Raw genomic sequence first — 26,236 nt, 5'->3', positions numbered from 1 at the left:
GTATATAGAAAATGTTCGACTGCTGCCCCGGCGAGCACATTCTCCAGATCTCTCACCAACTGAAAACATCTGGTCAATGGTGGCTGAGCAACTGGCTCGTCAGAATACGCCAGTCACTACTCTTGATGAACTGTGGTATCGTGTTGATAAAAGCCATAAAGTTTTAACTATCACCTTGAACAAGTGAAGTTACATAGTAAGTTTTTTGTTTGTTTACAGTTGCATACATACAGTACTCCTAACACACCTGACGTACGCCACAGTACCGTACTACGCCACGAGAGGAGCTGAAACAAAATGACATAGCCTATATCCACTTTATCAATAGGTTGTGCTAGTGTGTCTTGGTTATTAATGGAAACATTCAGGATTAAACCATCCCCTGTTTGGTGAGGCAGTGTGTGGAGTGACACGTCAGCCGTACTATTTGTATTTGTACCAACTGTTAAGCAACTTCTGAAGCTCTGCATTTACATGTTTGACAGAATACTTCATCCAGAGCCTGTCATATTGTTCAAACAATTCCTGGATGGATAATACTTAAAGTAAAAGGAAGTATAACAATCACCTGCAGTTGACTGATGTGTGGTGCATAGAAACATGCAAGAAAGAGTATTTTACTAACTTTCCAGCTCTTGCTCTTTCTCTAGAAAAGTACACACATTCACTCACACAACCACACAGACACCCAGACACACACACACACACACACACACACACACACACACACACACACACACTCTTGGCCATGGAGAAACTGCCTGTTGATTATTGATAGCAGTTGCATGGGCAGATGGAGGTGGGGAAGGGGTATCGGAGGATGCACAAGGTGAGGAGGGAGATAATGTGTGGCAGGTCTTTGGACAGATGGCTCGCATAGTGAAGCAGCTGTTCAAGTCATTTGTGTTGTGGTGTCCAAAATTTTTGGCAATTGGATGGTCACGTTTGTGGTTTGCCACAGTTTGGTGGTGGCCATTCCTGCACATAGACAGGTAGCACTTGTCTTGCCCACACAGAACACCGTACAGAAATTGCACCATAGTTCGTATATAACATGGCTGCTTTCACATGCTGCCCTGCCTTTTATAGAGCAAGAAATGCCAGTGATTGGACTACAGTAGAAGGTGCTGGGTAGGTGTATGGGACAGGTGTTGCACTTGGGTCAACCACAAGGGAATGACCCATGGCGAGCAGGATTGGGAGCAGGATTTGAAGAGGGATGGATAGGGGTATTCTGTAGGTTGGACGGATGGCAGAACACAACTTAGGACGATATGAGTAGGATTTTGAGTGCGATACCACTATACTACCTGATCAGCAGAGAGCAAGTCAGTGGCAGGTTAACAGGTTTAATGGTCACAGGCCTCAAGGAAGGAAGATTAGGGTTTAATGTCCCATTAGTATTGAGGTCAATACAGATAGAGCACAATCTTGGACAGTTTCAAAGATGGGGAAGGTAATCGGCCATGCCCTTTCGAAGGAACCATCCTGGCATTTGCCTTGAGCAATTTAGCAAAATCACAGAAAACTTGTCCGCCCCCGGTAGCTGAGTGGTCAGCACAACAGAATGTCGATCCTTAGGGCCCGGCTTCGATTCTCGGCTGGGTCGGAGATTTTCTCCGCTCACGGACTGGGTGTTGTGTTGTCCTAATCCTCGTCATTTCATCCCCATCAATGCACAAGTCGCCGAAGTGGCGAATGGTCTACCCGACGGGGGACCCAAGTCAGATGACTGCACATGCATACAGAAAACTATAGCAAAATCACAGAAAACTTAAAACTGGAGGCATCATCCTACCGAATGTGAATTAACCGCTCCTCCACCTTACTCAGTTAGTGACATGAGAGGAGAGATGGCACAGGAGATCTGTTTATGGGTACCGTCTGCCAACAATAGCCTCTGTTAAAGGTTATTCATATATTTTGAGAACTTTTGCTTTCCACTGCAGATGTGGCGTACATGGATGGTGAGGATGTAAGGAAGAAGCTATTTGACATGGAACAGTTGTGACCTGTTAAAGTGGAAGTAATGTTGGTGATTGGTGCACTTGATATGACCAGACATATTTTATGGAGCCATCTGAGAGGTGGAGGTTGTCATGTAGGGAAATGGCTTGTCGAGTTGAAAATGACTGGGTGAAATGGATTTGGGAGTAGATGTTGAGGTTATCGAGTAAAGAACAAAAATTGTCCCTGCCACAGTCCTGATCACGCAAATGTTATCAATGAATCTGAGCTAGACACGAGGTTTATCATGTTGACTGGACAGAAAAGATTCCTTGAGATAGCACAGGACTGTGCAATGCGAGTGCTCATGGCAGTACCACAGATTTGTTTGTATATTTGGTTTTTGAAAGTGAAATATTTGTGGGTTAGGATGTAGTTGGAAAGGAGGATTAGGGAAGATGTTGTGTGTTTGGTGTTAAAGGGTCACTGGGAAACACAGTATTCCATGGTTGAAAGGTCATGGGCATGGGAGATGTTAATGTACATGGATGTCACATCCAAAGTGACTAACATGGCATCTGATGGTAATGGGACTTAAGCAGCTGCCTCACTATGCGAGTCATTTGGATACTTCCTTCCACTACTAGATTCTCTTAATTACGCGCATGGGAATTATCCCTCCATCATATTCCTCACTTTTACAGTCATCCTGGCCTAAATCTCCACTAACCTGCTTCCAATGCCTCATTTTCTCTTTCCCTTCTCTCTTCTGCCCACACCAGTCCCCCCCCAGTCCAGATAATGCATTACCTTCTCCCATTATTATCCCCCTCTCCCTCCCTTGCGAGCATTCTCTCTCTCTCTCTCTCTCTCTCTCTCTCTCTCTCTCTCTCTCTCTCTCTACCCACAGAACCCCTTTCATCTAGGCCAGCCACTCCATCGTCTCTTGTAAGACCTGCCCCACACCGCCCCTCTACTCCCTTTTCACCTCGTACGTCCTTCCATACTTCCTTACCCCCTCCCCACCTTAATCTACCAAGGAAACTGCTAGTGATAATCAACAGTCAATCCTGCTGTGGGCAGGGGCATGAGCATTTGGATGTCTGTGTGATGTAAGGATACGTGTTCTTCCACTAGAGAAAGAGCATGAGCTCAAAAGCTAGTAAAATATTGTTTTATGCTGCATGTTTCTATGTGCCACACATCTGAGTGAATAGTTGTCTTTCCTTAATTTTTCATATTGTTCAATCTTCACATCTGTGTGACGAGGTTTCCCAATGATATGTCTGATGTCATCCTCAGTTGCATAGCTGAGGTTACTGTTCTTTGCACTTACAAAATGCATTATATGATCTTCACCAGATCTTTCCCCAGTGAGCCTACACCATAGTGCTTCATAACAGAGATAGGAAAGATAACAAGTCACAAAAAACCTCCTATTTTGTTTCTTGCAACATATTTACCATCTCTTTCTTGATCACACACAGATAATTATGAAACAACACAAAAACACTTCAGGCTTTCCCGGCAATCTAATGACATCTTGGTTGTCGGGTGTTCTGCCGGATATCAGCGTCGTACTTGCACGATATTTCGGTCACGTAGCTCGAGACCTTCATCAGGTGCGACCTGAGACTCAGGTCGCACCTGATGAAGGTCTCGAGCTACGTGATCGAAATATCGTGCAAGTACGACGCTGATATCCGGCAGAACACCCGACAACCAAGATGTCAACACAAAAACATATTAAGTAATGCAAATTTAATGCTGAAGTATGTCCTACCTAACAATATTTGGCTACAAATCATTAAGTGTGAAAATGCCTCAGAGTAATACATAAAATCCAATCGGTGCCATACCTGATAATATTTGATTATAAGTTCTGGTAACTGAGCACGTAAGAGCAAGGATTCAAACAGTTGAAAGTTTTTGTTGTTGAAAGCATCTTTTGCCTGTTCTTGGAGGACTTCAGCTACTGATTCAGGGTCATGATTTTCTGCCACTCGTTGAGCACTATCCCAGTCTCGGTTGTGTATGTACCTATAAATTGAAACAAAACAATTTCATTACAGCATATAATACAAATTTTACATATACAATTCACACATTACAATTTCTGAAACTCAGTTTGTTATTTTTTAAATTAAGCGTTAATATACATATGAAGGAAATACTACTATTAGGTATATTGCCCATAAGTGTGCTATGAGCCAAATATCATCCTCGGTCATGAAAAATTATTGTTTTCAACTATAAAAGTGTTAATATCTAGTAAATTATGTACACATTAATAAAAAGCTGCTACTATGATGAAGAATATTATGACAGAGAACGTTTTACTTCAGATAACGATCAGTATATAATCAGATAGGTCATCAAATGCTCTTATCTGCCAATAACAGCCCAAGAAAGTTTACCTGTAAGTCACACCAGAATGGAAAACTAACATGGCGGAGACTTAACATTCCAAAGGCTATCATTTTATGAGTGGAGGACGATCAAAGGATTTCACCCTTTTGTAATTTTGATGTATCTGGTAATGAAGGAACAAGTCTCCAAAGCCACTGTTGCTCATACTTGCTACTGCAGTTGCATGTGTTGTAGAGGTAACCAGCTCAAAGCACAGTGATGGCAGAAAGTTCATCACCAGTATTTGTTTGGCAGGGAGATGAAAAACGTAGTATATGCAGAGTTGGACCAATGCATTTTCGGCCACCACACTCGTGTGTACACTTTGCGAGCCAGGCATGGCCACTAAAAGTTATTTGTCAACAGAAGACGTACTGAGCAGTTTACTGCCAAGCTTCTTGCAGTCACCACACCATCCAGGGGTGCAATCCACGTCATTTTGCGGCTTGAGCCACATCTACACCTGAATTGCAGGTCGTGGTAAAAGTGCTGCAATGGTAGACACCTATTTCTGTCTGCACGGATACATGTTCATGTGACATTGCACCCATATTCCTCTGCTAGTGGGTACTTTGGTCACTATTCAGCCCCTCAGTGGCCAGTTCAGCTCTAAGCTCCAGACCAAACAAAAACTGCCCTCAAGCCTGCACTTCGGACCACAGTGCTTGCCACTGCCCCTACCCATCAGATGTGGTATCTTGCACCTTTGTCAGGATCACAGCTACTGGCCATATGTCAGCTGCTCTGGAAGGCATCACTTCCTCCGCTCATCAGCAATACTGACGAATTTTTGTGGGCTTTGTCATAGTGGCCTCTACTACATATCATTACAGAAGGATATTTCAACTGTAGTCACATGTGGATTTGTCGCATGCTCCAACATCTGTTTGCAGTTAGTTGGCTGCAGTAGCAGCTCCTAGCCTCATCTGTCACTAGGGCCATCCTCACCACCATGTAGAGGTCAATGCTGACAAGCCGTGTCTCATTTGGCCAGATGATGCAACCAAGGCCGGTCCTCTTCCTGTGAATGACCACGCTTCGACAGGATAAGGATGTTGAGGCTATATCTTCATGTGTATTTCCATGTTTCTTGAGGTGTCTTCATTCGTTTTGCTAGAGCAGCGTTTCACGTTCTCGGTTGTTCATTTGTTTTACAACCACATCAATTTTGCTTGTGTACTAGTAGTCTCGATGGGCAGCACACCCATAATTCTTGCGTTGTGCCAGTCCATATACTATTACAATGGGAGTGTGTCCAACTGTGTACCAGACAAGGTCTGTTCAACTGTTTATAAGACCAAGTCTGTTTGTGCCTTCCTACAGTGTGAGTGTGTCTCTTGTGTACCAGACATGGAATGTTCAGTTCTTTCTTTCTGTAACTGAGTTCAATTATTTGGTTCTCCCGATATTAGTAGGCATTCCTTGAAATTCTTGTTCACATTCCTCAGCAAATTCAGCTTCTTGGCAATATTCTCTCCCCTGCATTGTACAGACGGTCTGTTCATGTACATTCTCTTAACATATTGTTGTCAACGTGTGTATTTCTTGTGTTCCTGTGTGCATTCAGGTTCTAGTATTCTCATGTGCATTCTCTCAACATGCTGTTTTCAGTGTATGTATTTCTTGTGTTTCTGTGTGCATTCAGGTTCTAGTATTCTCACTCATCAGAGCTCTTGTCGCCTTCAGTCCACCAATTCAGGGATCAGGCAACTCAGAATCCACTGCAGAACAACACGTCAATCACACAGGTGCCCCAGTTTTTTCTGCAGCATTCTGGTAGTGTATTCAGAAGTTTCTGTGTGCAGTAAGCTGGGCCAAAATTAGTGAGCCAGCTTGATCAAAACTATGTGGTCCAAATGCAGGACATAATCACAGCCCTGATGATGCAGTACTCATATAAATGGATGAAGAAGGAAATGATCCAACAGATTTCATCAGCTGAAGAACAATGGGTGCACCGAGATGAATGCATCGGCTGGATGCCTTCTCAGTTCCTGCACCAGCTGCAGATATCCTGGAGAAATTGCCAGAGCTTATTCACCAATCTGGGGCACAATGGTAAGTCAAACATATACCTCTCCATCACATTATTACCATGCTGGGCCCTTCCACCTTGTCTTGCACTCGATAGACTCATCATAGCAACGGCTGAGTTTGAGGCCCGTAGTAGCAAAGGTTGAGTTTAAGGCCAAGCTGCAACAAGGCATCGTGTGACCATCAAGCAATCTGTGGTCTTTTGCCTCACATTCAGCACCAAAAAAGGACAATCTGTGGCACCCATATGGGGACTACTGTGCACTGAATTCAAGGACGGTGCCGGACAGATACCTGGTGCCGCATCTACTGGATTTGAGCAATCCCTTGGCGGGCTCAACTATATTTAGCAAGGTCAGATGCATGATGGTGTTCATGCAGACCCCTGTGGTGCTGGAAGACATACAAGAAACAGCAATTGACACCCTCTTTAGGCTCTTTGAGAGCATATATATCGACGTTTGGCCTTCCGAATGCTGCCCAGACTTGGCAGGGTTTCGTGGACAGCATTTCAGAAGGCTTCCCAGGCTGTGTCGCATACCACAACAACATCCTCGTGCAGCCACCAAACGACCGTCTTTCAGCACCTCAGCCAGGCTGTCATCAGGGTAACAGAGATTGAATTTCTAGGGCATCTAATGACCTCTACCAGATCCATGCCTCTACGCAACAAAGTGCATGTGATCTCAAACATGTCATGCTCACAGATCCGTACGGGCCTCTGCCAACACCTCGGTACGATCAACTTCTGCTGGCACCATCTGAAAAACACTGCCGTGATGCTGCTACCCCTGTCCACAGCACTATGCGGCCCCACTGCCTAAGGAAGGACCCTCATTACACGGACAGATGCAATGGAACAAAGCTTTGCCGAGTTCAGATGGGGCCACACTGAAGTGATGCTGCTCACCGATCTGATACGCAACGCAGAGTTAGCCAGAGCTGTGAATGCCGACTGCTAACGGTGCAGCACTCCAAAAGAATGTTGGCAGCAGCTGGCAACCAAATGGTTTCTTTCACAGTAGTTATCAACGTCACAATGCTCACAGAGTGTGTGTGACTGCAAGTTGCTTGCAGTGTACCAAGTGGTGAAATACTTTCGTTCATCAGTAGAAGCCTATCCTTTCATTATTTTCACTGACCACAAGCCAATAACTAATGTGTTTTGGAGCAACAGCATCAACTGTTCACTATACCAACTACAACAGTTGGAGTATGTTTCACAGTTCACTACTGACATTCACCGTATTTTCAGGACGGACAACATCATCACCTACTGCTCGTCTCACGATCGTGCTGCTATCCCCACCCTCACAAACTTCGAGGATGTCACCAAGAACAGGAGAGTGATGAACAATTGGACAGCTTCTGCCAGGACACCTCCAGCAGCCTACGACTGAATTAGTGCCCATTCCCGGTTCCTCCTGCAAGATTTAGTGTGATTTCTCGATAGGTGCACATCGCCCATTTCTCCCACAAAAATTCCAGCACAGTGCATTAGAATGCATCTATGGGCTATCACACCCCAGTGTAAACACTACTGTCACACTTGTGACTGCATTTTTCGTCCGGCCAGGACTCCAGAAAGACTGTTGGCAATGCACACATACCTGTGCTGCACGCCGGTGTGCCAAAGTCAGGAGACATACCCACGCATCCATCGACACCTTCCCCGACGTGGCACACCATATCGCACATGTCCGTATGGGCACTGTGGAGCCTCTTCCTCTGTCCCAATGCAAGCGGTATCTGCTCACAATGGTGGACCGTTTGATGTGCTGGGCAGAGGCAACGCCAACAGTGGACATCACCACTGAGACTGATGCTACCGCCTTTGACGACACCTAAGTGGCACCTGCAGCTGCCCCAGTCATGCAACAACAGATTGTGGTCACCAGTTTGATGGCATGCTGTTTACAAGTGTCACCCGCTGTGTGGTGTGCAGCTACATCACAGTGAGAAGACTAGAAGACTCTGCGGATTGAATGTAACGGCAAGCTGACTACTCTCAATCGACTGAGTCAAGCTGGCTTACGTCTATAGTGCTCCAGCTGCCATTCACTTCTTTGATCCCACGGAGGACCCGTCAATGGTCGATGCCCCCCCTCGCAACTGTCAGACAGCCTCCATTGAAGCACGGACGCTGCCAGCTGTCACTGTGCAGCCATATGCCCCTCAGCCTACCCCCACACCACATAGGAAGCTGCCCAGACCATGCCTCACACATGCACCCTCAAGATGTCATGTCGCATGATGCAACAATCATGCACCTGAAATGATAATTAAATGGACACCCTAGCTGCAAACAGGCGTTGATGTACTTCATTGGGGACATGTTGAAAATGTGTGCCCCGACCGGGACTCGAACCCGGGATCTCCTGCTTACATGGCAGATGCTCTATCCATCTGAGCCACCGCGGGCACAGAGGATAGTGCGTCTGCAGGGACTTATCCCTTGCACGCTCCCCGTGAGATCCACATTCCCAACATGTCCACACCACTACATTCGTAGTGCGCCTAATAGATGTTTGCCCATCATACTCATTACTCGTGGCAGATTAATCTACCAAGTCCCGTACGAGTTCGGGCACAGCGTGTGCGTTCGCACAAGAAGGTCAATGGCCGGGAAGCCATATTTTAACTATATATGACGGTAGTATCTGTTCCCAAAAGAACAGTTACTGTGGATGACCATGCAGCTTTGCTAGAAATGAAATGATAATTAAATGGACACCCTAGCTGCAAACATGTCCCCAATGAAGTACATCAACGCCTGTTTGCAGCTAGGGTGTCCATTTAATTATCATTTCATTTCTAGCAAAGCTGCATGGTCATCCATGGTAACTGTTCTTTCGGGAACAGATACTACTGTCATATATAATCATGCACCTGTCCTGCTGCCTGCTGTTGAGTCACTGTCTCCGGTGGGCCGCCTCACCAGCTGCGGTCTCTATCTCCAGATGTGCTCCGGACATCGCCTCCCGTCTCACTCGCTGTTTGTCCATTGTAGCTCCTGGACCCACTGTCACGTCTCTGTGTCTCCGCCATGTTGGGCGTTCATGCTGTTTCGACTTTTGTGCCGGTCTCTGCATTGCATTCCCATTGGGCTTGTCCATTACAGTACCCAGTCCAGCATTCAAGTTCCTATGCGTGAGCATAGGCTCTCCATAGTCTCCGTGGGCCTGTTGTTGTACATGCTGAGGTTGCATTGACTGCTGTGCCATGTTTCTGCATTCAGTATTCCAAGAACTCAGTGCATTATGAACAGCGCATTTTTGCCAACAATGTGTTTCGTGTCCTTTATTCGTGTTTAACCAGACTTTGTTCGTGCACCAGTGTCCTCTGAGGTGACACCTCTACACTGAACATTTCCAGCCACACATCACCACGGACAGCTCCTGGACAGTGCTGCCTGTCACTGCTGTGTCCTGCATACTTTAGTTTCTCCCAGATTCTACACATTACTTGCCCCACACTCCCCTTTCCCCACACACGCTGTATTTCTGTATTTGCCAGCTACTTGTTACTTGGTTGGTTGGCTGATTTGGGAGAGGGGGGGACAACCAAACAGCAAGGTCATCGGTCCCATCGGATTAGGGACAGATGGGGAAGGAAGTCGGCCATGCCCTTTCAAAGGAACCAGCCTGCCGTTTGCTTGAAGTGATTTAGGGAAATCACGGGAAACCTAAATCAGGATAGCTGGATGCAGGTTTGAACTGTCATCCTCTCGACTATGAGTCCAGTGTGCTAACCACCAAGCCACCTCATTTGTTTGCTTGTTAGTGTTGCTATGACTATATAAATGTCTGTTTAGGTATTTGTGTACTTAAACTCAAAACAGAACAGTGATTTCTATTGTGACAGCCGCACCGCAGAATTTTACAGATCGTAGCACACCAGTATTCACATGCTGAGTGCAGTTTTACCATTTGGCCAACCTTTGGCAACAGTGCAGCACCCACAGGCATGGAAGAGACAAAGTGAAAGCGTTTATGCCAATTGCGGATTCCGTCAGCTGTGAACCAAGTGGGTCAAGTACAGTGTGCGCTCTCCACCAACGCATTCACAAATATGGAATAGTTGCCAATCGTTTGCTCCATCCCATCACGTCCACAAATTAAATGGCGCCCCATGAGATGAGAGGTAATTTACATGTTCGGCTGGACACACATCCTTTGTCTCGCCGTGGCCATGAGACCATACCATGCACTCAATCACTGAGAAGCATGCACCCTCCAGGATCAGTGGTCGATATATTTACTGCAGTCACGCGATTGCGGTTTGTGGACATTTCAGACAGTACTTCTGCAAGTTTTTTTAGTGTACCAACCATTGCTAATAAATTTATTATTACATAATCATGTGGTTGATCAGTTAGCGCCGCCTGTTGTCTACGCCCTGAACTTAGTGTGTGGTACCACCAGTAATAGCCAGCTCACTGCACAATGGACTTGAAAGCGGCAAAAAACCACCAATTCTGCGCTTCACTATGAAAGCTAGTAAAACTTTTTAACTAGTAAACTTTTCTGTGCTGTCTCTGTGCTATGCATCAATCAGCTGCAGATGAGAGATCACCTTCCCTCAATTCAGTTTACTGGTTCTCGTCTGGAATTTTTACTAGAGTATTGTTAAGATATACATGTGATTTTAAAAGGGATACGTACATGAGTACTGCTTCCTTTGGTTTACCACCTTTGACAAATTCTTCTTCAGCTTCTTGAAATTTGCCTTCATCTTCCAATGTCATAGCATACTTGTAATGAATATCAGGAAGTTTTGATTTTAACCCAGATTGTGCCAGCTCAAATGCAAAGTCAAACTGAAAAAAAGTAATGTATTGTGATTATGGAAAAAGTCACTCATGCAGGCAAGACTTTTACAATAACCTCCATATAATGTTGTACAATTGTGTAATGCTTTTAATAAAAGTACACAGTGCTGTGAAATGCAATGTATAATGTTATATTACAATACATATCTCAATGTAAATTCAAATAATTAGGCTGTTTTTTGAAAAAAAAAAAATCAAATTAATAGCATAAAAAGGAAGTTGGCTGCACCCCACCACACACACACACACACAACCAAGGTTCCAGGCAGCAATGCACCTGTAATGACAAGCAGTCATTTACAATGCACACTGTAGACTTTCTCAAGACATTTTTCATACAAGATGACACACTAGATCACCTCCAACAGATCTCTCATACTAAATCCACCTATGCCCATAACAGCCCTCACATCACTGATAATCATCAGCAGCAGAGAAGCACTTTCCTTATCATGCATTATTAGCCAGGATTCGAAAAGCTCAGCCATATCATTTGCCTGTGTTTAAAGACTAATTTGTTCCCTCTGAAAGGAGAAACATCATTCCCAAGGCCCTCACTACACACACAAATTGGTATTCTACCTCTTGGACAACATGTGTTATATTCTCATTCTTGAATATTTCATTCTTGCTTCCAGATGCAGATAATATACACTATGTCTGTGCAAATGAACTAAATGAAAGGAGTCACCTTCTATTCATAACCTGTTACTGTCATGCGTTAACCAATCTGAGGCAGATGAATGACTGAGAGCAGTAACACTACCTATGAACTTCACTAAAATCATTGGGCAGCATTCTATGCAGCCATACTAACCAGACAACAGCTGTTGTTGTTGTGGTCTTCAGTCCTGAGACTGGTTTGATGCAGCTCTCCATGCTACTCTATCCTGTGCAAGCTTCTTCATCTCCCAGTACCTACTGCAGCCTACATCCTTCTGAATCTGCGTAGTGTATTCATCTCTTGGTCTCCCTCTACGATTTTTACCCTCCACGTTGCCCTCCAATACTAAATTGGTGATCTCTCGATGTCTCAGAACATGTCCTACCAACCGATCCCTTCGTCTAGTCAAGTTGTGTCACAAGCTCCTCTTCTCCCCAATTCTATTCAATACTTCCTCATTAGTTATGTGATCTACGTATCTAATCTTCAACATTCTTCTGTAGCACCACATTTCAAAAGCTTCTATTCTCTTCTTGTCTAAACTACTTATCGTCCACGTTTCACTTCCATACATGGCTACACTCCATACAAATACTTTCAGAAACGACTTCCCGACATTTAAATCTATACTCGATGTTAACAAATTTTTCTTCTTCAGAAACGCTTTCCTTGCCATTGCCAGTCTACATTTTATATCCTCTCTACTTCGACCATCATCAGCTATTTTGCTCCCCAAACAGTAAAACTCCTTTACTGCTTTAAGTGTCTCATTTCCTAATCTAATTCCTTCAGCATCACTCGACTTAATTCGACTACATTCCATTATCCTCGTTTTGCTTTTGTTGATGTCAATCTTATACCTTCTTTTCAAGCTTCTGTCCATTCCGTTCAACTGCTCTTCCAAGTCCTTTGCTGTCTCTGACAGAATTACAATGTCATCGGCGAACCTCAAAGTTTTTAATTCTTCTCCATGGATTTTAATACCTACTCCGAACTTCTCTTTTGTTTCCTTTATTGCTTGCTCAATATACAGATTGAATAACATTGGGGATAGGCTACAACCCTGTCTCACTCCCTTCCCAACCACTGCTTCCCTTTCATACCCCTCGACTCTTATAACTGCCATCGAGTTTCTGTACAAATTGTACATAGCATTTCGCTCCCTGCCACCTTCAGAATTTGAAAGAGAGTATTCCAATCAACATTGTCAAAAGCTTTTCTAAGTCTACAAATGCTAGAAACGCAGGTTTGTCTTTCCTTAATCTTTCTTCTAAGATAAGTCGTAGGGTCAGTATTCCCTCAAGTGTTCCAACATTTCTACGGAATCCAAATTGATCTTCCCCGAGGTTGGCTTCTATCAGTTTCCATTCGTCTGTAAAGAATTCGCGTTAGTATTTTGCAGCTGTGACTTATTAAACTGATAGTTCGGTAACTTTCACATCTGTCAACACCTGCTTTCTTTGGGATTGGAATTATTATATTCTTCTTGAAGTCTGAGGGTATTTCGCCTGTCTCATACATCTTGCTCACCAGATGGTAGAGTTTTGTCATGACCGGCTCTCTCAGTAGTTCCAATGGAATGTTGTCTACTCCAGGGGCCTTGTTTCGACTCAGGTCTTTCAGTGCTCGTCAAACTCTTCACGCAGTATCATATCTCCCATTTCATCTTCATCTTCATCCTCTTCCATTTCCATAATATCGTCCTCAAGTACATCGCCCTTGTATAGACCCTCTATATACTCCTTCCACCTTTCTGCTTTCCCTTCTTTGCTTAGAACTGGGTTTCCATCAAAGCTCTTGATATTCATGCAAGTGGTTCTCCTTTCTCCAAAGGTCTCTTTAATTTTCCTGTAGGCAGTATCTATCTTACCCCTAGTGAGATAAACCTCTACATCCTTACAACAGCTAATTTGTGTGAATGACCACTGACAAACTGTATTCAGTGGGATACTTGATCATTATGTTGCAGAGTATACAGCTTAATGTATTACAAGTACAGTAACACCCCTTTAAAGAATCAGACTCCAATGTATAAAATTGTTTCTAATGTCTGATTACTTTACAAGTGAGTTAATGTTTTACATATTTGACAGTAAGCATGTAAAACACTTGTGGTTGAAGGTCAACAAGCCTAATTACGTTGGTTTTATTAGTTTTGGGTTGTTCACCCAAAGAGTTACTAGTACAGAAGTAATATATTAAAACAGCATGTCTGATGCTGAAGTTTTATCACATGGAAAAAAACTTAGTAAGCGGTAAAATGTTTTTCTTTTGTTATTTTGTGGGGCTATTTTAAGCAAGACAAGGTTATACCTCATAATAAGTACACTATGACAGCATATTCATTTTTTAATTTTGATTAATAATTGTTTGTAAGATTGGTACTAAAAATCAAATTTTTGTAGCTCCTGAAAGCTAGTAGATAGGCATCTACATCTAGGATAGGGTGACCGTTTTAGCCATTTAGTAATACAGATAGTTGATTCTCCCAGCTGCTTCACAGTTTATGACACACATCTGTAATATTTTCTTTCACACTCCCCCCCTCCTCCCCCCCAATCTGCCCCCTCCTTCTCAACCTTTGCAAGATGACACAATTGGGTAGTGTTCCTCCAGCAAGTATTACTATCCTACAAGCATCCTATCCAGAGTCTCCTTAGTCTTTGCCCCTTTACAGTTCCGTATCACTGAACTTCATCCAACTATATCCTTTATGTTACCCTTCCAGTCTTCTTCCTTTTTTTGTTCAAGCATTGTTCATTGTCCAAGTTTCGTCTTCAGTACTAACTACGTTTTCAATTTATCCTGCTTTACCCTATTTGGCATAATTTCTTCTATCCTTACATTCATCTTCCTCATCTATAATATACACTGCTGGGAAAAAAAGTGCACCTGGAAATGTGACGTTGATTTTGATCCCATGATGGTATATGCCACCTGGGTGATAGCAGATGTACTGGTAATGGTTTCAAAATTGTCCACTAAGAGATAGCTTAGTGTTATAGGTACCAAAATGCGTGAAGCAAGCAGCGACTATGGCACAGAGATGCATTCGTGCTTTGTACAGTCAACTGAGTGAATTTGAAAGGGATCAAACTGTGGCCTCCGAGTGGTAGGGTGGTCCTTTCAGAGATGTGCTGCATATGGTGTGCATCAACGCTGGTATCTGTGGTCACATGAACATTCTCACAACTGTAGACGAGTTTCTGGGTGTCCATGCAGCTCAGACGCCCATCAGGGTCATTGTACTGTAAGAGCAGCAGTGACAGATCGTACTGCTATCACAGCAATGATATGAGGGCTTGCAAGCCCAGATGTGTCAACATGAACTGTTGCAAACCAGTTATTAGCTGTGTGGCTACAGGCACACACACCTCTAGCCTGTCTTCCACGCATGCCCCAGCATCAATGTGCACGGCTCAACTGGTGCTGTCAGAGGATCACTTGGAATATCGAATGGCGAGTTGTGGTATTCAGCGATGAAAGCAGATTCTGCCAGCACACTAGTGATGGTCGTTTGCATGTATGGTGAGGACCTTATAAGCATTGTCTTGCAGAGTGCATTTGTCTAAGACACACTGGCCTTACGGTCTGGGGTGCGATAAGCTACAACCCTCGTTCACCTTTTCTAAGCAGCACTCGGTATATGCAGAATATCATTAGACACATTATTTTGCCATTCTTGCAACAGGAAGGTGATGAGTTGTTCCAACATGATGATGCTTGCCCCCACACTGCCCATGAAACTAAACGGGCTCTGCAAGATGTGCAGCAACTTCCCTCGCCAGCATGATCTCCGGACTTGTCTCTGGACTTGAGCACGTGTGAGATATGATGGGATGAGAAGTGACTTGTCAACCAATAATGCTTAGAGAACTAAGTGAACATGTCAACAAAGTGTGGCATAATGTATCCCAGTACAGTATTCGTCATCTGTATGATTGACTGGGTGCCAGTCAGCACCTGCACTGTCACCTGGTGAGGTTGCATCACATACCTATATAGGTGTTTCAGTGTGGGTCAATACCTGGTAACTGAGAACTGCTTGTGCTATTGATTTGTAAATGTAATCATTTCACGTACTCCATATGCACTGTTACAACAATCAATCTCGACGGAATTGGAAACCTCTAAAAGGGTGTTCATTTTTTTTCCAGCAGTGTATTTTAATTCATCCTCCATGCACATGATCTCTTTCCCTAGAGTCACCTTCCTTATTTTCCCAACTGTTTTTGTGACTAGATTTGCATTCAGGAGGACAATGGTTCAAATTCCATCCTGCCATCAAGATTTAGGTTTTCTGTGATTTCCCTAAATTGCTCCAGGCAAATGCCAGGATGGTTCCTTTGAAAAGGACATAGCCAATGTCCTTCCCTATCCTTTTGTAACCTGAGCCTGTCAACAGGACATTAAAACTCTTAAGCTTCCTTCCTTCCTTTCTGTGACTAATTCCCTATTTGCTGCCACTTCTTTGTAGAAAATCCCTACCTTCTGTCATCTCCGGGAACTGATAATAGATTCCTGTTTCCTTCCACTGTTCTATGCAACCCTGTACCATCTTCTCCTACCTCAGTTTTCCAGCCACCTCGTCCTCTTCAACTTTAAGATGTTTGTTAGGTAGAAGAAACACAAACATTTGGTAACATTATTATCATATGTGACTTCTTTTTACACACTAATCCTCCACTCAGAGCATTGTGTCAAAGATTGGCACTCTGTTAATCTGTCTACCACTGTTCACATTCTATCCATGACTTCGCATTATCATAAAAGTACTTAACTACTGTTAGGAAATGCATTATGCAATACACAGCTGTAACAGTATATTTTATTAGAGACAATCAGACCGTCTCAGCTATGCATTTGCGTAACTGGAATAACAGTTTTCAGATGTACATAGTTCCATCATTGATAATACCTGTATGTACATAACATTGCATATGTAGTGTTTTGTATATATGGCGACAATCAATGATGGCAAAATGTACCTCTGATAACAGTTATTCCAATTATGCAAATGCATAGCTGTGATGGTTACGTACATAACATTATGTATATACAGCTACCATTAGTGATGCCACAATGTACATCTGATAACTGTTATTCCAATTATGCAAATGGATAGTGTAATGGATCTGGGAGATGTGGTATATTTTTACCGGATTTGTCGATACCAAATTGTGAATGTTTTCTTATATTTTTTGTCAGAATTTTTATTATAATTTGCCTTATTATATGTTAATTTACTTATATTTTTGAGAATTAAAGCATATTGATTACTATTAGTAAATGTATCGAAGAATAGCAAAGAGACTGATTACAAGTGGAAGCTTGTGTGTTGTGTAAAATGTCTTTGACGCTGCAGTCGTCATTGACTATACTCAGTCGGCAGTTAGCTCTTGGTGTGTGTTGACAGAAGAACAATATGAAGGTCGCCGTCATAAATAATTTTGAATTATGTTACTATTTTGTTTTAATAAACTATAAGAAGAAACTACATTCGAAGGAATGGTATTTGAAGCACCGAAAATGAGGCAAACACATTGAACCAGGTCATTTCTGCAGCCGACAAAGATGCATTGTGGAATCATACTTCATTAGACAACTGAAGCCAAGACTAATATCGCCTTGTATACATCTAACGGAAGAGGTAGTGTCACTAAATATGCCAAATTTGAGTAAATAAAAAATAGTGAGCATATTCCAACTTTGTGTCGCAGTAGGGAGAACGTATTTCAACTGGGGACTGTAGCCGGGATATTGTGTTCACATGATCTTCAACAGTGCTACGAGGAAGAAAATTTTTGTGTGTTAATACCAGTTTTTTCAGAATGTGTGTTACAGTATTTGTGTTCATCGGGAAGTAAAAGTTTTGGAGAAGAAATGTTTCGACAAAAAATGCGGAAATACGGAAGCGTCCGATCCCGCCCGTCTGCTTTGACCCATGACGTCACAAATATGGCGGAAACAAAAACAAACACACACACTTTCCACAAGAAGCCTAATTACACTAATGGGACAAGCGTGGGAAATGGGGTGTTTTGGGTGGGGGGCAAACTAAATATAAACAAATTTAGACGCCTTGCGTAGCTACAACGTGCAAGTGAAGACAGCCATGCATGAATACCCACCCACCTCCCCAGGGGCTGTAACCCCTGCAACCCATTGAAGATAAAGATGCTTCAGTAGCTGATTAGTGTTTTTTGTCTTTTTAAAAAAAAAAAAAAATCTCACGGGATAGAACGAACAGATCAGAAAGATAAATATAATAAACTAAAACAGAAATTGGAGGAAACATAATTAAAATAAGTAATAGGCGTTTTTAAGTAAAAAAAAAAAATCTGCTTGTGTCTGTATATGTGTGGATGGATATGTGTGTGTGTGCGAGTGTATACCCGTTCTTTTTTCCCCCTAAGGTAAGTCTTTCCGCTCCTGGGATTGGAATGACTCCTTACCCTCTCCCTTAAAACCCACATCCTTTCGCCTTTTCCCTCTCCTTCCCTCTTTCCTAATGAGGCAACAGTTTGTTGGGAAAGCTTGAATTTTGTGCGTATGTTTCTGTTTGTTTGTGTGTCTGTCGACCTGCCAGCACTTTTATTTGGTAAGTCACATCATCTTTGTTTTTAGATATATATTTCCTACGTGGAATGTTTCCCTCTATTGAAATCATAATTTCGAAATTTAAATAACCTATTATCATCTAAAACAAAAGTCCTCCACTGGAATATGTTTGTTAGAACAAAACTACCTGTACAACCAAGTATGTATATTTGCATGTATAAATTAATAATTTGAAGTCACATGTTAATTGAAACTGATGAAAAATCACTGTTGTAACAAAGAATGAGAGAAAGATTTATTTTTACTTTTTTACAAAAAAAAAAGTCTCCCTAATGAGCATTTCTGAATTTTTCTAATTTTTGGAAGCTAAGTCTTCCCTGTGGGTGAAGGCATGCATGTGAGGACATGCATGCAAAGATATAAGTTTCAAAACCAATTTTAGATAAAGCCTCATGATATATGAGCAATTTATTGTTCTTTATACTGATGTTGTGGAGAGTGAAAGTACTCTTCACAAGAATGTGACTTGTAGTAATATTGTAGTAGAGGGGCAAGTGTACATAAATAATTGCAAAAAATTTAGATAATACTGATGTATCTTTAGCTGTACTAAAAAAAAAAAAAAAAAAAAAAAAGAAAAGAAAATCACAAATAAATAAAAAAAAAAAAAAAAAAAAAAAACGAGTAAAAAAAAAATTAAAAAAATCAGAAGTTAAAAAAAATATATATATATAAGGCAAATATATAGGAAAAAAACACTACATTATATATATATATATATATATGTCCAGTATCATTTTTACTGTACAATATGTAAGCATAATGAAATTAACATTAATATAAAAAAAAAATTTAAATCTTCTTCTAGGAAATGAATTTTACCTTACTATTATTTTCAATCTGTATGCTGTATGTTAGAATATTTCTCATGTATGTTCTATACCATGTATATTTGTCATGTCAAATAATTTCTTTACTGGAATTTTTTGTGTATGGGATTGATGGGGAAGTATCATTGCAACAACAGCCAGTAACAAGTCCACAGATTCAAAGAGTCCAAATTTGGAAGAGGTTATCAGACTGCATCATTAATGTACTAATTGTGTAATACAGACCCATTACTGAGAGTGGTCGGGATTTTGTTGTATATGTTCATAACAACAAAAGCCCTGGGGAGCAGTTGTAATGGATCTGGGAGATGTGGTATATTTTTACCGGATTTGTCGATACCAAATTGTGAGTGTTTTCTTATATTTTTTGTCAGAATTTTTATTATAATTTGCCTTATTATATGTTAATTTACTTATATTTTTGAGAATTAAAGCATATTGATTACTATTAGTAAATGTATCGAAGAATAGCAAAGAGACTGATTACAAGTGGAAGCTTGTGTGTTGTGTAAAATGTCTTTGACGCTGCAGTCGTCATTGACTGTACTCAGTCGGCAGTTAACTCTTGGTGTGTGTGTGGTGTCACCGCCAGACACCACACTTGCTAGGTGGTAGCCTTTAAATCGGCCGCGGTCCATTAGTATACGTCGGGCCCGCGTGTCGCCACTGTCAGTGATTGCAGACCGAGCGCCACCACACGGCAGGTCTAGAGAGACTTCCTAGCACTCGCCCCAGTTGTACAGCCGACTTTGCTAGCGACGGTTAACTGACAAATACGCTCTCATTTGCCGAGACGATAGTTAGCATAGCCTTCAGCTACATCATTTGCTACGACCTAGCCAGGCGCCATTACCAGTTTATATTGAGATGGAAATTATGTACAGTCAAGAGAGATGTTCACCAATTGTGGATTAAAGTTACGTATTCTACCAGTTACCTCCTGTTTTGCTAGTCTTATTTCTCTGACCTGTTCCAGACCTCACGCCAGTCTGCGTGTAATTAAACGCGTGCATTTCGGTCTCCTCTAGCAACACGGTGTTGGCTCTTCTGCCAACACAGCACATGGCGACAAGGATTTTTCGTTCCTAACTATATACTTGTTTAAATTACTTGTGTCATGGCTTCGCCACAATCTCCAGATGTACTGTCCGAATTTTATCGCTTGCAGAACCAGCAGACGCAGGCCTTATTGGATGCCCTTGGACAGGGTCAACGTGCGATGCAAAACGATGCAGCAGCCGCCGCTCCACCGCTCCCGCAGCCACAACACGCAGTTGCACCACCTTTTCGTCCTTTTGATGCGGCACTGGAAAGCTGGAAGGAGTGGTCATGCCAATTTGGATTCCATCTCGCCGCCTACAGAATTCAAGGTAACGAGCGGCAGCCTTTCTTATTAGCATGCGTCGGCGTATCCACGTACCGAGTGATAGTGAAATTATTTCCCCGACGCGATGTAGCAACTCTGTCCTACGACGAAATTTTGTCTGCATTAGATGCATATTTCAAAGAATCAGTCAATGTAGTTGCAAAAAGGTATACTTTCTTTCGTACAAAACGTGTGGCCGGTCAAACTAATAGAGAGTGGGTTGCAACTTTGTGAGGCCTTACTAGGGATTGTGCTTTTGAGTGTGAATGTGGGCTCCCTTATTCAGATACAATGGTACGTGATGCAATTGCACAGAATGTTTCTGATGTTCGTATAAGGGAACAGATTTTGAAACTAGTCAATCCCTCCCTTCAACAAGTGATGGACATATTGGATCGGCACGACACACTTGACTTTGCTCAGGAATCATTTGAAACTTCGCCAGCTGTGTGTCACTTTAACCGGCCCGCCGGGCGAGCTGCACGGAACAGTAAACAGCCCTCGTGCTCGTCCGCGCAGCTGCCGCCAAGCTCTCCGCTACGTTTGCCACGCAAGCAAGCAAATGCAGTGCTAAAGTCATGCCCGCGGTGTGCTACATGTTCAAAGTGTTTGCCAGAAAAAGCTCAGATTGGACACTCACAACCATTCCAGGCCCTTTGCTTCGCGCCGGAATCGAACCAAGAATACTCAGGTTCGTGGACCTTCACCCATGGACATTCATGTAGTTAATTCCACTCTGCCCAGTGCCACTTTCTCTAACAGTGACTGTGTTCATCCCACCAATAGTGTGCGTCGACGTCGCCGGAAATCCCGTCAAGTCGAGAGTGATTCTGTACCAGTGTCGGTTCACGTTGCACGAGACAGTCGCTCTTGTCGTCAGCAGGACAATAAACTTTTTGTGGACTTGGACATTCTTGGCCACGTGATACCGTTCCAGCTCGATACCGGAGCTGCAGTTTCACTAATCAATCATGACACATACCAACAGCTGGGCAAACCCCCGTTGCGTGCCGCAAATGTTAAGCTAACTACATATTCAGGTCACAAGATCCCTGTGATAGGACAGTGCAGCCTTCTTGCAACATACAAGGGACTAACAAAACTTGTGTCATTTTACGTCCTTCGTTCTTCTTCTGGAGTGAACTTGTTTGGTTTAGATTTATTTCAGTTGTTTAATTTGTCTATAGTCAATCAGGTCCTATCAGTGAACCAGACTGTGCCTTCAGCCACTGTTTCTCATCTATGTGAAGAATTTGCAGACATTTTTGCAGCGGGCCTAGGTTGCGCTAAGAACTATACAGCACATTTGGACCTGAAAGTAAATGCGCAACCGAAAGTTTTCAGAGCGCGCAATGTTCCCCATGCATTGCGTGATGAGGTCGCACGAAAGTTACACGATTTGGAATCACAAGGTGTAATTGAACGTGTGCAGGCTTCTCTCTGGGCATCACCCTTAGTCATTTTGCCAAAACCTTCCAGAAAATTGAGACTTTGTGTGGACTTCAAGGCAACGGTGAATCCACAACTAGTGATTGCAACTTATCCTTTACCCCGCCCGGAAGATCTTTTTGACAAACTGTGCCCGGGTAAATATTTTTCGAAGTTGGACCTAGCAGATGCGTACTTGCAAATACCAGTGGACGACGAATCCCAGCGCGTCTTGGTGGTTAACACGCATCTTGGTTTGTACCGATTCAAAAGACTGCCATTCGGGTGTGCCTCCGCCCCTGCATTGTTTCAGCAATATCTGTAAACTTTTTGTGCGTCGGTCCCTACTGCAGCAAACTATCTGCACGATATTGTGATCTCCGGAAAGACAGAAGAAGAACATTTAGCCAATCTCAGAACATTATTTCAGGTCTTGCGACACAATGGTCTTCGCTTGCGGAAGGACAAATGTGTGTTTTTTGCTCGTGACTTACCCTACCTGGGACATGTAATCAATGCCCAAGGCATACATCCCAGTCCAGAACACCTCCGTGCCATACAAGACTTGCCTTCGCCGCAGAATTTGAAGCAGCTACAGAGTGTGCTGGGAAAAATTAATTATTACCACTGGTATGTGCCACATGCCTCTTCCATTTCAGCTCCGCTTCATCGCTTACGCCGTAAAGGTGTTCCGTTTGTCTGGACGACGGAATGCGAACGCGCCATTCGCCAGTTGAAATCGGCGTTGCTTTCAAATACTTGCCTTACGCCATTCGATCCCCAGAAACCCCTTTTGTTGATGGTAGATGCATCGGATTTTGGGATCGGTGCTATGCTTGGGCACAAAGATGGATCGCATGATTGCCCTATTGCCTTTGCGTCCAAATTGCTCTCGTCTGCACGAAGAAATTATTCACAGATCGAGAAAGAAGCTTTGGCTCTCGTATTTGGTGTTACGAAGTTTCATGATTTCTTGTATGGTCGTCACTTTACCATCATCACAGACCACAAACCTTTGACATCGCTTTTTCATCCGAACAAGCCTGTACCTCCACGTACAGCGCAGAAATTTATTCGCTGGTCAATTTTCCTCTCGCAGTACCGCTACGATATCTTGTATCGGTCCACTGCTAAGCACGGAAACGCTGATGCATTGTCCCGTTTGCCTGTTGCTGAGGATAGAGCATTCGATTCTTCCGAACTTGCTTGCATGTTCATTGATTCGGAAACCGATGATGTGGTCGAATCGTTTCCGATTGATTTTCGTCGTGTAGCTACAGCCACAGCTGCTGACCCTGTCCTTGCTACTGTTTTGCGTTTTGTTGCTACGCAATGGCCCTTGTCCAAGTCACGGATCGAGGATCCGTTGGTTCACCGATTTTTTGCTCACAAGGAGAGACTTTTTGTTCGACGTGGTGTTTTGCTGTTGCATTCTGATAATGATCAGTCCAGGGTCGTGGTCCCATGTTCGTTACAGTCCTCTGTCTTACGGCTTCTCCACCAAGGACATTGGGGTATAGTGCGAACGAAACAACTTGCTCGTCAGCACTGTACTTGGTTCGGATTCGATGCTGTGATTACGAATATGCGCTCTTCTTGCATGGCGTGTGCCGAACAACAATCCGCACCACCGCAGACATTCTTTGCATGGCTGAAAGCCACTTCCCCTTGGCAACGCTTGCACATCGATTTTGCTGGTCCATTCTGGAATGCTCAATGGTTGGTTGTGGTCGATTCCTTCAGTAATTTTCCTTTTGTTGTCCGGATGTCTTCCACGACGTCATCTGCCACCATACAAGCGTTATCCGCTATCTTTTGCATTGAAGGTCTTCCACAGACTATTGTTTCCGACAATGGCCCACAATTCATGTCCGCAGAATTTCAGTCATTCTGCAAGGCCAATGGTATTCAACATCTGACATCCGCGCCGTTTTCGCTTCAGTCAAACGGTGCCGCTGAACGATTGGTCCGGACTTTCAAGTCACAGATGTTGAAGTTGAAAGAGTCGCATTCTCGGGAGGACACGTTATTGCTCTTTTTGTCCTCGTGTCGCTCTCAGCCCTGAGATGGGTCACTCGCCGGCTGAGTTGCTCCACGGTCGTCCTCATTGAACCTTGATGTCTTTGCTGCATCCGCCGCATCAGGTTCCTGTGCAGCGGCAGCCACCTGCTTTTGCTCCAGGCGACGTTGTATACTATCGCAACTATCGAGGTTCACGGCGTTGGATCGCAGGGCGCATTCTTCGCTGCCTCGGCCGCGCTACGTATCTGGTTTCGGGGGCCTCTGGTGAGATGCGTCGGCATCTCAATCAGCTGCGCCTCTGCCATCGCACGGGTTCTGCAGCTCCCGTCTGCTCTCGGCGACGGTGCCGCCCGGTCAGCGCCCTGGGGACCCATCTACTGGCTCGCCTCATCCCCAGGTGTTACCGATGATGCCTTCCATTTTGCGCCATGGCGACGCGCCGCCGCCGGTCCTCCCGCCGGCGGCGCCCGCAGTGGACGCGTCGCTGCAGCCGCCAAGCGCCTCCCTGGGTCACGTGCTGCCGATCGCTTCCCGTGACCAGCTGTCCTCCGACATGGAACACTTGCCCGATCTGGACCACATGGATGTCTTCACCCGTCGAGTACCCCGACGCGATGGAGGTCGACCCTTCGGCCCCTCCTGTCTCTCTACGGGCGCATACATCGCATGTTGGCGTGCACCCTGGACTAGGTTTTCAGGCGTTTCCTAGCTCCCCTCGGACCGAATGGCCGGGTGCGGGTGGCACAGCCTCGCCTGTTGTTAGGCTCCCCACCTCGTCGCATACGTCAACATGGGGTCCTCCCCATGGCGGACGGAAGCCTTATAACACAACTGATCGCCGATTTGTGGAGGAGGAATGTGGTGTCACCGCCAGACACCACACTTGCTAGGTGGTAGCCTTTAAATCGGCCGCGGTCCAATAGTATACGTCGGACCCGCGTGTCGCCACTGTCAGTGATTGCAGACCGAGCGCCACCACACGACAGGTCTAGAGAGACTTCCTAGCACTCGCCCCAGTTGTACAGCCGACTTTGCTAGCAACGGTTAACTGACAAATACGCTCTCATTTGCTGAGTCGATAGTTAGCATAGCCTTCAGCTACATCATTTGCTACGACCTAGCAAGGTGCCATTACCAGTTTATATTGAGATGGAAATTATGTACAGTCAAGAGAGATGTTCACCAATTGTGGATTAAAGTTAAGTATTCTACCAGTTACATCCCGTTCTGCTAGTCTTATTTCTCTGACCTATTCCAGACCTCACGCCAGTCTGCGTGTAATTAAACGTGTGCCTTTCAGTCTCCTCTAGCAACACGGTGTTGGCTCTTCTGCCAACACAGTAGTGTGTTGACAGAAGAACAATGTGAAGGTTGCCGTCATAAATAATTTTGAATTATGTTACTATTTTTTTTAATAAACTGTAAGAAGAAACTACATTCGAAGCAATGGTATTTGAAGCATCGAAAATGAGGCAAACACATTGAACCAGGTCATTTCTGCAGCCGACAAAGATGCATTGTGGAATCATACTTCATTAGACAACTGAAGCCAAGACTAATATCGCCTTGTATACATCTAACGGAAAAGGTAGTGTCACTAAATATGACAAATTTGAGTAAATAAAAAATAGTGAGCATATTCCAACTTTGTGTCTCAGTAGGGAGAACCTATTTCAATAGCTGAGATGATTTCCGACTCGATGATTGTCTGATTCTAGATCAAAATTAATAGACTCCAATAACATGTACAACTGCAGCTGTATATCGCATAATGTAGTTTTTAACATACATTAACATTGTACAACACCACCTCCATAAAATGTTAGGTAACTATTATTAATCTCTCTCAATATAGGTGTGAACAGACATGAAAAGTGACTGAATTTTGGTGTCTCCAAATGACCTAGTACTGATATCAACATGGAAATTAATAACAAAAAAGGAATGATGATAAAAGTTTAATGTCCCACCAATAACAGTAATAATAATATTGGAAATATAAGTAACACACATCACCCAGCATTTCAAGGTACAAAGGCAAGGTGAAAGAGTCCTAGCCTGCCATAACATTGGCGTCAATATCA

General features: G+C 43.6%; 1 protein-coding gene and 1 non-coding gene across 2 annotated transcripts in view; both read right to left on the bottom strand.

Moving 5' to 3' along the window:
• The window catches only part of LOC124605475 (intraflagellar transport protein 172 homolog), a 320,057-nt gene that overhangs the window by 81,648 nt on the left and 212,173 nt on the right, over window positions 1-26,236 (bottom strand). Inside the window, exons 22-23 of the mRNA XM_047137189.1 lie at window positions 11,055-11,209; window positions 3,807-3,987 (exon numbers count right to left, since the gene is read on the bottom strand). Of these exons, the coding sequence (XP_046993145.1) occupies window positions 3,807-3,987; window positions 11,055-11,209 (336 nt within the window). The remainder of the gene's footprint in view (window positions 1-3,806; window positions 3,988-11,054; window positions 11,210-26,236) is intronic.
• Trnat-ugu lies at window positions 8,738-8,812 on the bottom strand. The gene has a single exon. It is a non-coding gene; the product is annotated as a tRNA-Thr (tRNA).

Source organism: Schistocerca americana, chromosome 3 (genome assembly GCF_021461395.2).
Source record: "Schistocerca americana isolate TAMUIC-IGC-003095 chromosome 3, iqSchAmer2.1, whole genome shotgun sequence".
NCBI lineage: Eukaryota > Metazoa > Arthropoda > Insecta > Orthoptera > Acrididae > Schistocerca > Schistocerca americana.
Note: the sequence above shows the minus strand (reverse complement) of the source record. Positions and strands in the feature narration are given on the sequence as shown.